This window comes from Hemiscyllium ocellatum, chromosome 2 (assembly GCF_020745735.1).
Source record: "Hemiscyllium ocellatum isolate sHemOce1 chromosome 2, sHemOce1.pat.X.cur, whole genome shotgun sequence".
Lineage (NCBI taxonomy): Eukaryota > Metazoa > Chordata > Chondrichthyes > Orectolobiformes > Hemiscylliidae > Hemiscyllium > Hemiscyllium ocellatum.
In genome coordinates, this window is record NC_083402.1 from 120,505,413 (window position 1) to 120,521,324 (window position 15,912).

Below are 15,912 nucleotides of genomic sequence, written 5' to 3' on the forward strand. Positions count from 1 at the left end.
ATTTCCCCTTTTTTTTGGTGTTTTCCCCTTCTTGGTGTTCACCTCTTACATGGCCTGGTATCTCAGTGGGTCTAAGCCTGGTCTGTCAGAGGCTCAAGGAGGATCTTGGCCTGGTCTCCTGGCATCACTTGGCCTGGTTCCTAGCAACTTTCAGTGGCTTGTGGCGGGTCTCAGCTTGGTCTGTCAGCAGCTTATGATGGGTCCCAGCTTGGTTTCTCGATAGCTCCTGGCCTGGTCTCTCGGCGGCTCATAGTCGGTCTCAGCCTGGTCGCTCAGCAGTTCTCAGCCTGGTGTCTCAGCAGCTCATGGCAGACCTCAGCCTGGTCTCTCAGTGGGTCATGGTGGGTCTCAGCCTAGTCCCTTGACAATTTGCCTGCCAGTCTCTCAGTGGTTTGTAGCAGTGTCTTGGTTTGGCATGCGAGTGGATCCTGCCTTTTGCATGTTCCCGAAGCACCAGGCAAGATCAGAGAAGCAGCAATTTCAGCAGCTGCGATGGTTTCTATGGTAGCAGCACGAGAACAGATAGCTGAGGTCTCCCAGAGAGCAACATAACTGGAGGACTTATGAAAACTGTTGAACTTTTAAAGTTATTCCTTTATTTTCCTAATTTAAACTATGAAAGACTTTTGTATTACCTTATTTAGATTAGATTACTTAGGGTGGAAACAGGCCCTTCGGCCCAACAAGTCCACACCAACCCTCCAAAGAGCAATCTACATTTACCCCTTCACCTAACACTACGGGCAATTTAGCATGGTCAATTCACCTAACCTGCACATCTTTTTGGACAGTGGGAAGAAACCGGAGCACCCGGAGGAAACCCACGCAGACACGGGGAGAATGTGCAAACTCCACACAGACTGCTGCCTGAGGCAGGAACTGAACCCAGGTCTCTGGCGCTGTGAGGCAGCAGTGCTAACCACTGTGCCACCGTGCCGTCCTCCTTGCTTTACTTTTCTACTTAATCTATGTAGTAATGCTTAACTTTTTAAACGCTCATTTCTCTTACTACTTTGAATCTAAGTTGTTTTTGTACCTAGGTACCTCAGATGGCACCATGTGTGGTGACAATTAACACTTTTCACTGTATTCCTGTCCTTGAGTACAAGTGACAATAAAATCTGAACCTAACAACCCCTTACCCTTTTTGTTCAGCCACTGTCTTCTGTTTTCTATTAATAGCAATCTAAAAAAACATGTTGGGCTCTGCTGCCCGTAACTGGCCATTAAACACAGTTGGTCAAAAATATCCATTATAGCTTATTCTTTCACTTCTTTATCTTACCCTAGAAGAACTACCTTATCTTTGCATTGTCTCTTAACAGCGGAGACAAGGAGAATCCTTCTGAAGGACAGCAGACAGGGAAACCATGCCTACAGTCATCAGTGATGGGAAAGGCTCTTTACCAAAAAAACACAGTTCAACAAGTTATCAGATTAGATTAGACTTACAGTGTGGAAACAGGCCCTTCGGCCCAACAAGTCCACACCGACCCGCCGAAGCGCAACCCACCCATACCCCTACATTTACCCCTTACCTAACACTACGGGCAATTTAGCTTGGCCAATTCACCTGACCCGCACATCTTTGGACTGTGGGAGGAAACCGGAGCACCCGGAGGAAACCCACGCAGACACGGGGAGAACGTGCAAACTCCACACAGTCAGTCGCCTGAGTCGGGAATTGAACCCAGGTCTACAGGCGCTGTGAGGCAGCAGTGCTAACCACTGTGCCACCGTGCTGCCCTATTATCAATTCTGCTAAACCTTGCTGTATATTCCCAGTAACAAAAAACAGAAAATGCTGAGAATTCTTAGCAGGTCAGCAGCATCTGTGAATAAAAAAACAAAGTTAACATTTCAAGTTGATAACTTTTTGTCAGAATACCTTCTCCACTGATGTCGCCCAGTATTTTGAGCTCTTTCTTTTTTTAATGACATGTTTTCAGTGTATGCTTTATTTTACTTTTCCCAACATTTTCCTTATTGCAAATTTGAGCATTTGCAGTTTGTGTTTTTTACTTTGGACCTTCTTCAAAGAGTCCAATTTTATTTATTATTGTATAAACTGTGTCCAACTGTTGGTAAAAGCAAAATACTCCAGATGCTGGAAGTCTGAAACAAACACCTGTCCTGGAGGAACTCAGCAGGTCTGGCAGCATTCAAGGAGAGAGAAATTAAGTTAGAATAATATCAGACTCAAAATCCTTCTTCAGAACATCTGAGGAAGAGTCATATTGAACTAGAAACATTCATGGTGTTTCTCTCATATATCCTGACAGACCTGTGAGTTTTTCCAGCAATTTCTATATTTGTTCTAATTGTAACAATTTCACACATTCCACATCTTGGATAATAAGTTCACTGTAGTTGACAATCTTCTCTACAGAGCATGGAAAAAACATTTGCTAAAACAAAACCAAGTATTAAAAAAAACAAAGCATGCCAACCTTTTGTGATTTCTCTGCGACCATCATCATGAGATCAAAGTCATATGTGCCCACTGCATAGTCATACAGTTCATTAACATCCACCAGGAAGAGGAGATATTTCAGGGCCTCTTCAGCACTGACTGCTTCAGGGTCAGATGGAGGATTCACTGCAAGTTTGCAATTAGAAATGATAGTAAGAAATGAAGGACAGTGCATTTGTGCTGGTCACATTTGTTACAGGAGGAGGACCTTATTACAGAAAGAGCTCTAGTCACTCTAGTTTAACAATAACATTCAACCAATATACAAGTTGCTAGCGAATCCAATAGAAAAATTGGGCAGAACTGTTTTACCCAAAAGAATGGAATTCTTGTACTATATGCAGTAGTTATGTGAAGAACTAAAAGATTCCTTAAAGGGGAAGCTGGAAAGACTTAAGAAAAAAGGAATAGAAGGATATACCGATAGAGTAACAAAGGAGGATTAAGAGGAAGTCTAAACGGAGCATAAATACCAACATTGATTAGTTGGACTGAATGGCTTTTTCTGCGCTGTAAATTCTGGGTGAGAACTAAGAATAGCTAGTATTAACCTTATTTCATTAACAACTCAGGGCTATATGACTTGTACATTTTATTGAAGGTAAAATATAAATATATTTATAATTTTATTTTCCAAAAAATCTTTTTTGTATAGTACAGGTTCAGACATTACAGCATCATACCTCTGAAGGAGGCAGGAATAGAATTCTAATTATTTCCTAGAGGTAACAGAGTGATGCTATGGAAAAACAGGAACAGAATGTAGCCACTTAATGAGAACTGCAACTGAAGTCCTTCTGTTATTGGTTTCAACTGAAGGGCTCCTTCCTGTGTAATGATATCACCAACATGCTTCAGAAAAGTGCTAGAATATAGCTGAATATTTGTCTACATTACTTAAGTATTACCTCTCAGTTCATGGACTTTCTGAAGAGCAACTTCCAGTTCTGGAGCACGTTTTCGCACATGGCAGGTCAGTATTGACAAACTGTATCTATATAAAAATCACAGATAAATGAACAGCATTCTAGAAGTAATAATTTACAAGATTATAATATATACATTTTTACATGGGAAATAATTATAAAGAACTGATCTCTAAAGTATTGTAAAGTAACTTTGAGGCATTCTAAAGGAAGATAAGAAAGATGTCCTGTTCCAAATGGTTTTGAATGTTAGTTCATTCTTGTCTGAAAGTTACTGATTTACTATAATGAATGACCTTACAATATTACTTTATCAACGACTATGGACAATGAGTACTAAGGATAACACAATGCAGTACAGATTCTCTGACCTCTGCTCCTCTTAGGTAGGAAGAATCATTTTATCCCACTTTCAGCTTATGCAATCATCTCATTAGTTTTAGTTGTGGCTTAGTGCGAAGCACACTTGCTGGTTTAATAGGTTTTGGGTTCAAGCCACAAACCAGAAACCTAAGCATGAAATCCAGACTGACACACCCAGTGCAATATTGAGGGAGCGCTGCACTGTTGGTATTGCTGAGCTTTAGAAAAAAATTTAAACTGAGGCGTCTCTGCCGATTAAGATCAAAGTAAAATAGCCCACACCAGCATTTTGAAAGAAGGGCAGGAGAGACTTTGCTAATGTCCTCGGCTAACATTTATCCCTCAACCAACAACAATAAAGGCCAAGATGATCTAATGACTCCACTTCGTTGACTGTGGGAACTTGCTCTGTGCACATTGGCTGCCATGTTTCCTACATTACAACACTGACTACTCTTCAGAAAATACTTCATTGGTTGCAAAGTGTTTATGCCACCATGGGCTATGCAAAGCAATATATAATGCAATCCTTTCTTACTTGTGAGGGTTGATTCTCTCCATAGTTTTACACAGTGCATCACATACTGTGTTCACCTTAGTCCCAGTTGCACGTGCTGAAGTTGATGAGCAGTGGAAATATGGGTACATTGTCATTGTGACATCTTCCTCTCTGGAAAAGAAGAGTAGCATATGCACAACATTGGGTTTAAGGATGCTGAGTCTTTGATTTTAAAAAAAACTTGTTAAAACATAATTTCTCCCTCCAAATGCCCATTGAATGTACATTTGCCAAATTTACGTGCTAAAGGACCATGAAACTGGCCTCAGTTTGTGGTAACATGGTAGGATTGGAGGTATAGCTTACACCCAATGATGTGGCATGCTTGCTACAACCCGGAGGAAATTTAGTGCTGGGGATGTCAGCACTGGAGCAATATGGAGTCCTGAGGGAGGAAGAAAACTGCACGCTGTTTGAAGTACACTTAATCTGTCAAAGATGCAACAGAGGATTGGGCTGTTATAGCCATGAACCACAACAAAATCTTTGAGAAATAGTGCATGTTCCTTGCTAGCTATGTAACAATGCCTTGCTTTAGAGCCAGAAAATTGCAATTAAAGTCCAACTCTAGAGAAGTAAACTCAAAAATCTAGACTGACATTTCCAGTGGAGTGCTGAGGGAATACTGCACTGTCCAAGGTGCTGCTTTTCTTTTGAGGCCCCATGATTTGTCCTCTTAGGTGGATATAAAATGCCCCGTCCCATGATTCAAAAAGTTTAGTTAGGGACAACCTTTTGTAGTCAAGATGCTGCAGAAATGAAAGTTTTCGTTTTACTTCTAATGGCACTTACTTCAATTCTGTCAGGAATAAATTGATGTAATTTACAGAATTGATCTGCTTTACGAAGTTCTCCAAATTGTCCAAAAATACCTAAAGATAAAAAGATGTGCAAACATTGGCAAATACATACTCGTATTACAAATAAGTGAAACCCTAGACAACACCCAATCAATGCACATCAGTGTTTTACCTTTGTGTTCGATGGTCATTGAGCAGCACAATACACTTAGTCATGCTCTGGATCAATCAAATATTTTTCCCTACTATAACCCATTATCAGGACAATTATTAACAGTAATTTTTTTTTCCTATTGTGTAAGTTGTTAATTTTGGTTACAGCAGCAAACTGAGTTTTCAGTTAATCACTATCATGTTCCCTTGGGTGAAGTTAACTGAGCATTCAGCCTGATTTGATACTGCAATCTACCGAACGGAGGCTGACGACGAGGAAGTGCTACACATTTGTATTCTTCCTTAGAATAAATTAAGGCCTTGCCTACTCTTTCTGCTGAATGTAAAAGATTATGATAATATTATTAAGAAGAGCAGGGGAGTGCTCCCTGAACCAATTTTCACCTCTGAACCAACATCACTAAAACAGATAATTAACAAAGAAATCTATAAATTTGTATCAAAAGCTGGTTAGACTGATTTAAGAGCTGAAAATGTGTTGCTGGAAAAGCGCAGCAGGTCAGGCAGCATCCGAGGAACAGGAGGATCGACGTTTTGGGCATAAGACCTTCTTCAGCCTTTCTCCTCCTAGACTGATTTAAGATTATTGCATGCAGTTCCAGACCCATACTATAAAGGATATAAAATGCACAGCATACGGTAAAAAAAAATCATAAGAATGATGCCAGAATTGAGAGGTTACCCTTACAGCAAAGGCTGACCAGGCTAGGGCTCTTTTTACTACAGATGACTGGAAGGTGAATTAAGAGGAGTCTTTTAAGATTCTGAGGAGAAGATATGTTCGTTTATTTGAGAGTCCAAAACAAGGGATCGTAAGTATAAAGTCAAGGTACTATCAAATTCAATAGGGAATGAGGGTGAAACTTCTTATCTAGGCAGAGTAGTCAGAATGTGAAAGCTGCTATCATAAGGATTGGTTGTGGTGAAGAGCATGGATACATTTAAGCAAAAACTGGATGAAGGAGAATGGAAAGGAATACTGAAAGGTGAGATGAAGAAATGGAGGAGGAGGTTTGCTTGAGCATAAAAAACAGCATGGCCCAGTAAATCTGAAAGACTTGTTTCCATGCTGTAAATTCTATCAATCTATCATGTTAAACTTTTGTGTGCACAGTAACTTCCATATTACTCATTAAACAGTGACTACACTTCAAAATACTTCATTGGCTTTAAGACTCTTTGGAATGTCCCAAGATCCTGAAAGGAGATTCAAAATGCAACATTTTTGTTTCCTACTCAATCTGCAACACACGATGCACTTATGAATCTGGGGAATGATATAACTAAAGATAATAAAAATTCCACAAAAGTAGAAGAAAAACGTTACAAACATTTTTTAAAAAGCATCTAAGGAAGCACCTCAGCCGGTCTAGGAATTATTTCACTAAGTGTTCAGCAAGAGAAATCCAAATGTTCAGAACAGCCTTAACAAAAGGTTACCTATGTTTATATTGGTATTGAATTAAAGAAAATTTCATGTTATACCACAAATTCACATCACCATCACTAGGACAGCAGTGCAATATTTACAAGGTATTCATTGTTTTTAAAATTATACTAATACCAAGGTTGGTCTTGAAAGATTTAATTCTATAAAATTATAATAACCTAGCTGTCACTAACAACAAATGTTACCATATCAAACACCATGGTGCATACCTAAGCACAATTATTTCATGCACATGGACATTGTGACAAGCATATTCACAATTTAAATATCCCTGACGAATTAATTTTTCAGGTACAATAAAATTAAGAACATAAAAATGTTATACTTTTTCTAGTTGTGCAGCTTCAAAACCCATCAACGGTCACTACACCAATACGAAGTAGAAAACATGTACAAGCAACAATTATAGATTATTAGTCACAAATCTGAACCATTGACTCTTTCTCTCCACAGATAATGCAGGAACTGGAGAGAATTTTCACTTATGTTTCAGATTTTATATTTTGCTTTTGTTTTTGGAATGATTGCAGATTGGCACTTCAGTTTCTGCAGTATGTCCTTTTGGTAAATAGACACATTGAGAACCATACTTGGCCAGTGCTGACGTTGTCTGCCTGGTTCAGGGAGCTTAACAGTGATTTTCAAGCTTTTCCAACAAAATAATCATGTGCTTGCCTTCTCTGAAGTCAATGAGGAATCTAATGTGAAAAAATTCATTGTAGCTTGATTTTTAAAAATACTTCAATCAGAAAACTTAGAAATCTATACTTGCTTTTTTTTCTCTTACCAACAATATAGAGTCATAGAGATGTACAGCATCGAAACAGACACTTCGGTCCAACCTGTCCACGCCGACCAGATATCCCAACCCAAACAAGTCCCACCTGCGAGCACCCGACCCATATCCCTCCAAACCCTTCCTATTCATATACCCATCCAAATGCCTCTTAAATGTTGTAATTGTACCAGCCTCCACCACATCCTCTGGCAGCTCATTCCATACACGTACCACCCTCTGCGTGAAAAAGTTGCCTCTTAAGTCTCTTTTATATCTTTCCCCTCTCACCCTAAACCTATGCCCTCTAGTTCTGGACTCCCCGACCCCAGGGAAAAGACTTTGTCTATTTATCCTATCAATGCCCCTCAATTTCCACCCACAGGGATTTACCTCAATTCAAACAAGTCCCGACAGTCTAGCCATTCGGCAAGTTCATAGAAAATGTTTGCATATTTGGACCAATCAGTTAGTTCCATTCCCCAAATAAAAGCAAAATACTACAGATGCTGGAAATCTTAAATAGTCACAGAAAATGCTGGATAAACTTAGCAAGTCTTACAGCAACTGTAGTCAGAGAAACAGAGTTAACTTTGAGTCTGGTACGACTCTTTTTCAGAAGTTCATTCATTCCTCTGCTATTTTCTCATATCCCTGAAAGTATTCCTCTTCAAATTTGTCAATCTACTTAAAATTACTGCCCACTGGTTATGGACTCATCAACCATTGAAAGATTTCTATTCGTTTTTATTTAGATCTAAACTCTTCACCATTTTTAATAACTGTCAAATTTAATTGTCTCAGCATTTAATACTTGCCAACTCTTGACAAAAAAAAAACAAATGTTTGGTATGGAGTAAAGCACTGAATGGCTGTGAGAGCTGGACTCTCACTCAATAAGGCTGATGAGACAGGAATTACAGCTTTTGAAACGCGTCTCTGGCAAATGGTCCTGAGCACCAGCTGAGAGCAAGAACTAATGAACTTGTTCACAGGAAAATCAGAGTCAAGCATCTCATGGTGAAGCAAAGAAATGGAAACTAAGAAAGTGCAACCAACAGAAAAAGCACTGTGATAATCTAGCGTGAAATACATTAGAAGGTGAAACATCAGGAAAGAAAAGGCCAGACTGACTAATGACAAGATGGATATACAAGATCAGAAACTGACCTGAGGGAAGAATACCAGAATTGCAGTGAATAGAGAAAGATGCTCATGATCCCTTGTGAACTGGCAAATTATGGAAGGATAGTTGTTAATTAGGGTTGGCTTAGCTCTGAATGAATTGCATTATCTCTGCCTCCTCAATAACAAAAAAGATGCTGCTTCACTGTGCTGGCAGTTATAATTCAGTTTACAGATGCATAACCAGGAATACATCTACAACGGTGCCACATTTGCCTTCTGCAGGAAGCAGAATCAACAAAAGATATCGGTTTATCAGCTGTAATGTGGAAATTACGGTGTTGGTAGTTTGGGTATCAATCTGCTCCCTTCAGCAAAACAACATGGTATTATGGCAAACAGGGTGAAAGACTTTCAAAAGGCTGGATAATAATACTCACCTTTGGGTTGTGATCATAGATGAGATTGAGATTTATTCTCAGCTTTCTCATACATTCAAAGGCTTCCTTGAACTTAAGCCTAAAGAAGAGGTAAATAAACAGGCTGGATTTATAGTCACTGGTTTATGCTCCAATTGTTTTGCAACAGTTTTCCTGTTTCTATTAATAGACAGTGAAACCCGTATGAATGGAGATTTGCAAAATGCTGCCACTTATTGAGACCCTCTAAAACTTTATATGTTAAACTGTGAAGCTTTAAAAATTCCTTGCAGCTGTTAGCATTTGGTTGGAGCTTCAGAACAGCCACCTTTATTTTAGAGGTTGCCATACTAAATGTTAAGCTTGTAATCACACTGGGAGGGGTCAAGATCCATGTTTTCCTCCAAATATAAAATCTTACAGCAGAAGTAACAATTTGCTCATTCATGTCTATCCAGGCTCTTGGGAACTGCTGGTGAATTTGTCCACCAAGCTCTGCACTTTCCCTTGAGACCTACAATTTTTGTTCCTGTCAAAATATTTATCCAATTCACTTTTGAAAGATACTGCTCAATCTTCTCCCAAAAACCTTTAAGACAGTGCACAGGCATTTCAGATCATTGTAACTCGCTGAGAAAATAAAATCTTTATGGTTCCCCCCGCCAACTTCTCTGTCAATCATCTTAGATGTGTCCTCTGATGCTAACCATCTGCCAATGCAAACAGTTACTCCCAGTAAACTTGATCCAAACTATTTATACTTTTTCTCACCTCTACAAGATGTCCCCTTAAACTGTCTGCTTTAAGGAAAGCAATTAAAGCTTTCAAGAAGGAGGCATAAACCCTAATAGTAAATCACTGCAAAATCTGAAATTTTAAAATGGTTCCCAACTTCAACTCTGATTTTAATGATTAATGAGTTACAGACCTGTCCAGATATTTTCGCACCTGCGCCAATACCAGTGCTCGATGATGAATGACTTCCAGATTCCCACGTGGCATCTGCACAGACAACATTGATCTTACAATACATTCTAAACAGTGTTTCCAACTCTCTTCTGCCCTTGAATTATTGCCTTATGCATATCCGGATTTTCATTGCAGCTCCACTTGACAGCAGCTCTGGAAATCCCTCCCTAAACCTCTATACATCTTAACTTCTCTTATCTTTCACAACCTCTGTCTTTGACCAGGTTTCTGGTCACCTGCACTGATATCTACTAACATGGCTCAGTGCCAAATTGTGTTTGATAATTGTGATGATACACCTTTGAACATTTTTTAAGGTGTTACATAAATACAAATTGTTGTAGAACAAATATATAGTGTTTTAAGCTAGTAAAATAGCTCACAAAGCAGGGAGAGAGGGGAAATTACATTATTCACTTACAGATTTCTTTAGCACTATATTTGTACCTTTAGAACATAGAACAATACAGCACAGAACAGGCGCTTTGGCCCTCGATGTTGCGCCGATCTGTGAACTATTCTCAGCTCGTTCCCCTACACTATTCCATCATCATCCATTTGATCATCCAAGGATTATTTAAAACTTCTTTTATGTACTTTAACTTGATACTTTTTAAAGGGGGGAGAGATTTAAAAAAGACATTTCTTTTTACACAGAGTGGTTCTTGCATGGAATGAAATTCTAGAGGAAGTGGTGGATGCGGGTATTGCTACAACATTTAAATGACATTTAGATAAGTACATGAATAAGAAATGTTTGGAGAGATGTGGGCCAAGCGCGGGCAGTTTGGGATTATGGTTGCGTAGACTGGTTGGACCAAAGGGTCTGTTTACATGCTGTATAACTCTGTCACTTAAACAGTTGCATCAAGAGCTGAACACACTCCTTAGTTTATCTCCATGTTATTGCTCTCCTATGGTCTGAATCACTGATTCTGGCCATTCACAATTCTGAACATAATACTACTGTACTCCCATAAAATACAATGGCTTGCACACTATCACTAAACACGCACAGTGAAATACAGCCTAGAATCATGAATATTGGGGTCAGCTTTTTATGCAGAACTCATAATTCTTTAGCTTTAAGATAATTCTGATTCCTTGAGTTTGTTTGATTACAAAAAAATGGTTTTTAAAAAATAAAAAAGTGACTCAGTGCAATCCTGGCTAAAGGCCCTGCTAAAAAAACACTTTATGTGGCAACTCCCAGCAACTTGTTTTTTAAACAAAGCATGCTTTTGTAAACAAGCTTCTTTTGATAAATGTTTATACGGATATATTTTTTGGGTTTTGAGGAGTAGTATAGGACAACTAACTGCCTCCTTAAAAAAGCCATGATGGGCCTCGAATCCTTTTTGGACTGTCAAGTCTCATCATTAGAGTCATAGAGATGTACAGCATGGAAACAGACCCGTCGGTCCAACTCATCCATTCCGACCAGATATCCCAACCCAATCTAGTCCCACCTGCCAGCACCTGGCCCATATCCCTCCAAACCCTTCTACTCAATACTCTGACCAATAAAGGAAAGCATACCAAACACCTTCTTCACTATCCTATCTACCTAAGGAGCTGTGAACCTGCACTCCAAGATCCCTCTGTTCAGCAATATTCCCTACGACTTTACCATTAAGCGTATAAGTCCTGCTAAGATTGCTTTACCAAAATGCAGCATCTCACATTTATCTGAATTAAACTCCATCTGCCACTTCTCAGCCCATTGGCCCATCTGGTCCAGATCCTGTTGTAATCTGAGGTAACCTTCTTCACTGTCCACTTCACCTCCAATTTTGGTGTCATCAGCAAACTTACTAACTATACCTCTTATGCTCGCATCCAAACCATTTATATAAATGATAAAAAGTAGTGGATCCAGCACCAATCCTTGTGGCACTCCACTGGTCACAGGCCTCCAGTCTGAAAAACAATTCGCCACCACCACCCTCTGTCTTCTACCTTTGAGCCAGTTCTCTATCCAAATGGCTAGTTCTCCCTGTATTCCACGAGATCTAACCTAGTTCACCAGTGTCCCATGGGAAACCTTGTTGAACACCTTACTGAAGTCCATATAGATCACATCTACTGCTCTGCCCTCAGCAGTCCTCTTTGTTACTTCCTCAAAAAACTCAATCAAGTTTGTGAGACATGATTTCCCACACATAAAGCCATTCCTGATCAGTCCTTGCTTTTCCAAATACATGTACATCCTGTCCCTCAGGATTCCCTTCAACAACTTGCCTACCACCAACATTAGGCTCCCTGCTCTATAGTTCCCTGGCTTGTCTTTACCGCCCTTCTTAAACAGTGGCACCACGCTAGCCATCCTCCAGTCTTCCGGCACCTCACCTGTCACTCTCGATGATACACTTATCTCAGCAAGAGGCCCAGCAATCACTTCTCTAGCTTCCCACAGAGTTCTAGGGTACACCTGATCAGGTCTTAGGGATTTATCCACTTTTATGCATTTCAAGACATCCAGCACTTGCTCCTCTGTAATATGGACATTTTATTCAAGATGTCATTATCTATTTCCCTACATTCTATATCTTCCATGTGCTTTTCCACATTAAATACTGATGCAAAATATTCGTTTAGTATCTGCCCGAGCTCCTGCGACTCTACACAAAGGCCACCTTGCTGATCTTTGAAGGGCCCTATTCTCTTCCTAATTACCCTTTTGTCCTTTATGCATTTGTAAAAACCTTTTGGATTCTCCTTAATTCTATTTGCCAAAGCTATCTCATGTGACCTTTTTTGCCTCCTGATTTCTCTCTTAAGTAAACTCCTACTGCCTTTATACTCTAAAGATTCATTTGATGTATCTTGTCTACACCTGACATATGCTTCCTTCTTTTTCTTAACCAAATCCTCAATTTCTAGTCATCTAGCATTCCCTATACCTACCAACCTTTCCTTTCACCCTGACAGGAATATACTTTCTCTGGACTCTCGTTATCTCATTTCTGAAGGCTTCCCATTTTCCAGCCATCCCTTTACTTGTGAACATCTGTCCCCAATCAGTTTTTGAAAGTTCTTGCTTAATACTGTCAAAATTGGCCTTCCTCCAATTTAGAACTTCAACTTTTAGATCTGGTCTATCCTCTTCCATCACTATTTTAAAACTAATAGAATTATGGTCGCTGGCCCCAAAGTGCTCCCCCACTGACACCTCAGTCAACTGCCTTGCCTTATTTCCCAAGAGTAGGTCAAGTTTTACACTTTCTCTAGTAGATACATCTAGATATTGAACCAGAAAATGTTCTTGTACACACTTAACAAATTCCTCTCCATCTAAACCCTTAACACTATGGCAGTCCCAGTCTATGTTTGGAAAGTTAAAATCCCCTACCATAATCACTCTATTATTCTTACAGATAACGGAGATCTCCTTACAAATTTGTTTCTCAATTTCCCTCTAACTATTAGGGGTCTATAATACAATCCCAATATGATGGTCATCCCTTTCTTATTTCTCAGTTCCACCCAAATCACTTCCTTAGATGAATTTCTGGGAATATCCTCCAAGTCCAGCTGTAATGGATATTCCTTATCAAAAACGCCACTCCACATCCTCTCCTCCCCCCCCACCCCAAAAATCTTCCTAGTTTAAATCCTCCCGAGCAGCTCTAGCACATTCTTTAAGGCTTTTCATCCTTCCCATAAAAGTAGTGAAACAATAGGAAAATGCTCCATGGGTATTAACAGTCCTGCTGTTCCTGTTCTAGCGATCATAGGGACGGGACTTTATTACACTATCCGGTTATTTACTAGATGTTATTGGGGTACTAGTTAATAATTGAGATTGGCATTTTGTTCATTAATTGAAAAAAAAAGTCTAGCTACTTAGTCATAGTACCACTAGTTAGGCATCACAGGTTGTACTGTATTATTCTGTGATACCAAAGAGAAGTCATTCCCCCTAACATAACTGTATAGGCAAATTAACAAACATAGGAACAGAAGGAGACAATTCAGCCCCTCAAAACTGCTCTGCCATTCATGGTGGCTCTGTATTTTTACTTACTTTGGTCCTGTAACATTTACTTCACAAAAAACTATCAATCACCATCTTGAAATTTTCAATTGGCACCAGTTTCAACAGTTTTTTCATGAAGTAAGTTCCAGATTTCCCACCATCTTTTGTAAATCTAGTCACTAAATTTGCCATGATGGTACAGCGCTGGATTTCAAAGTTGAATCACAATTTCAAAGAGAAGTTATCTGTTTATAAAAAGAGGCTTGTGTTTTGATTTTGTTCCCAATTATTAAACCCCTTATCCTAGCTGCTGCACGATACCTGGGAGAAAGAACAGCAAACCATATAAATAATGTCATTACTAACCTGAAGGATGAGTTTGGTGTCCTGGGGTACAACAGTCACTATACGAGATCCTCTCTCCACCCTACGAACTGTTTCATCATTAGGCTGGGACACATGGCTTGAAAATTGGGATAAAGCTGTTTGTGCAGACAGCAAATTCAACAATCTTAGATGGTCAAATTCTCATTGTAAAAGCTTTATCAAGTTGCTCACAAATACTGGCAAAAACATTCTGGTTAAAGAGAATGATTGCTCAATTGGATTCAAGTTTTCCTTATTTATTTCTTTATAGGTTGTAGGAGTTGCTGCTGGGCCAGCTTTCCTTAATTGTCCTTGAGAAGGTGATACTTGAACTTGCATCAAGATGGGTGGCAGAATTGTTATTTTACCCTGGAATTCCTTCTCACAACAAACAAAATTAGAAATGACACTGATTTTTAAACACCTTAATCCGGGTTACTGCATGTGCTTTAAGCACTCACCTTTTAATGAAGTAGTCCCAAGATTCAGACAATGACAGATGTGTGAATGGGTTGTGAACAACAGGAACTCATCACACACTATAAATGAAGTGGCATTGAAGGCTATCTGTTTAGAACAAAAACCATCACCAAAATAATATTAAAATGGCATTCAATGTTTCAAGTATATAAAGAAAAAGATAACCAAATGCTTTCAAAGTAAAGTCACAACTTACCTCTAAGTCATTAATAAAGAAACGAGATCTTTCTGTCAGACCCAAGACCATTTCCTAGAAGAGACAGCAGATAGGGATACTGCAAGAATTTTAGGTACAGATGCTTGAAGTACTAAAACAGAGCTATCCCGTTCTGTTTGTTAATGATGTAAGAGATACAGGAAACACTTCAGTTCTCAAAAAATCCTTCAAGAGGTCAACTACATCTGCTGCCGGCTTTGTGACCAGCAAAATGGAGAAGGCTTATCCGAAAAAATACCAAACACGTTGAGATACTTTGACAGGAACATACAGAGGGAAAGTCAATGTGTCACTGGGAGTGCACAAACCTCCAACCAGCTCCCTAATCGTTCAAGCATGCCCTGCCCTTCCAATTCGGACTGACTGCCCAAGGGAAGGTTGAGGAAATAAATAGCTGAACCATAAAAGCAGGAAGGTCTACAGTTCAATAGGTGAGCTGATTTTGTGATGCCCTGACAGCCTGCCAAACTTAACATACAGGTATGAGCATTCAGAATAGGATTCTGCACAAGAATCCATATTGAATCTGGTGCCGGTGGGACAGTGGCCTGGCAAGCAGCTGACACATTCAGGAGGGAGAGAAATTAAAGTTACTCACCTCACCATCAACTGTACATAGAGCTGTCTCTACACAAGGTTGAGGAAACTGTACTAAACATCCAGTAGTTGACTTCCACTGTTGTATACATGCCTCAGAGGAATCTGTGGGTGAAAGAGACATTGAAATAGTAATATACTGTATATACGTCAATGACTTACATTCATACAACTTCTTCCAGATTACATCACAGAAATGTTGTCAAAATATGAAAGCAATTAACAGAAGGAGGCATTATG

At 39.4% G+C, this 15,912-nt stretch overlaps 1 protein-coding gene across 1 annotated transcript in view; it reads right to left on the reverse strand.

Annotated features, from left to right (window-relative positions):
• The window catches only part of elp1 (elongator acetyltransferase complex subunit 1), a 71,270-nt gene that overhangs the window by 25,861 nt on the left and 29,497 nt on the right, over positions 1-15,912 (reverse strand). Inside the window, exons 16-25 of the mRNA XM_060839496.1 lie at positions 15,674-15,777; positions 15,055-15,108; positions 14,840-14,945; positions 14,379-14,494; positions 9,993-10,066; positions 9,086-9,164; positions 5,114-5,193; positions 4,301-4,432; positions 3,382-3,467; positions 2,451-2,599 (exon numbers count right to left, since the gene is read on the reverse strand). Of these exons, the coding sequence (XP_060695479.1) occupies positions 2,451-2,599; positions 3,382-3,467; positions 4,301-4,432; positions 5,114-5,193; positions 9,086-9,164; positions 9,993-10,066; positions 14,379-14,494; positions 14,840-14,945; positions 15,055-15,108; positions 15,674-15,777 (980 nt within the window). The remainder of the gene's footprint in view (positions 1-2,450; positions 2,600-3,381; positions 3,468-4,300; positions 4,433-5,113; positions 5,194-9,085; positions 9,165-9,992; positions 10,067-14,378; positions 14,495-14,839; positions 14,946-15,054; positions 15,109-15,673; positions 15,778-15,912) is intronic.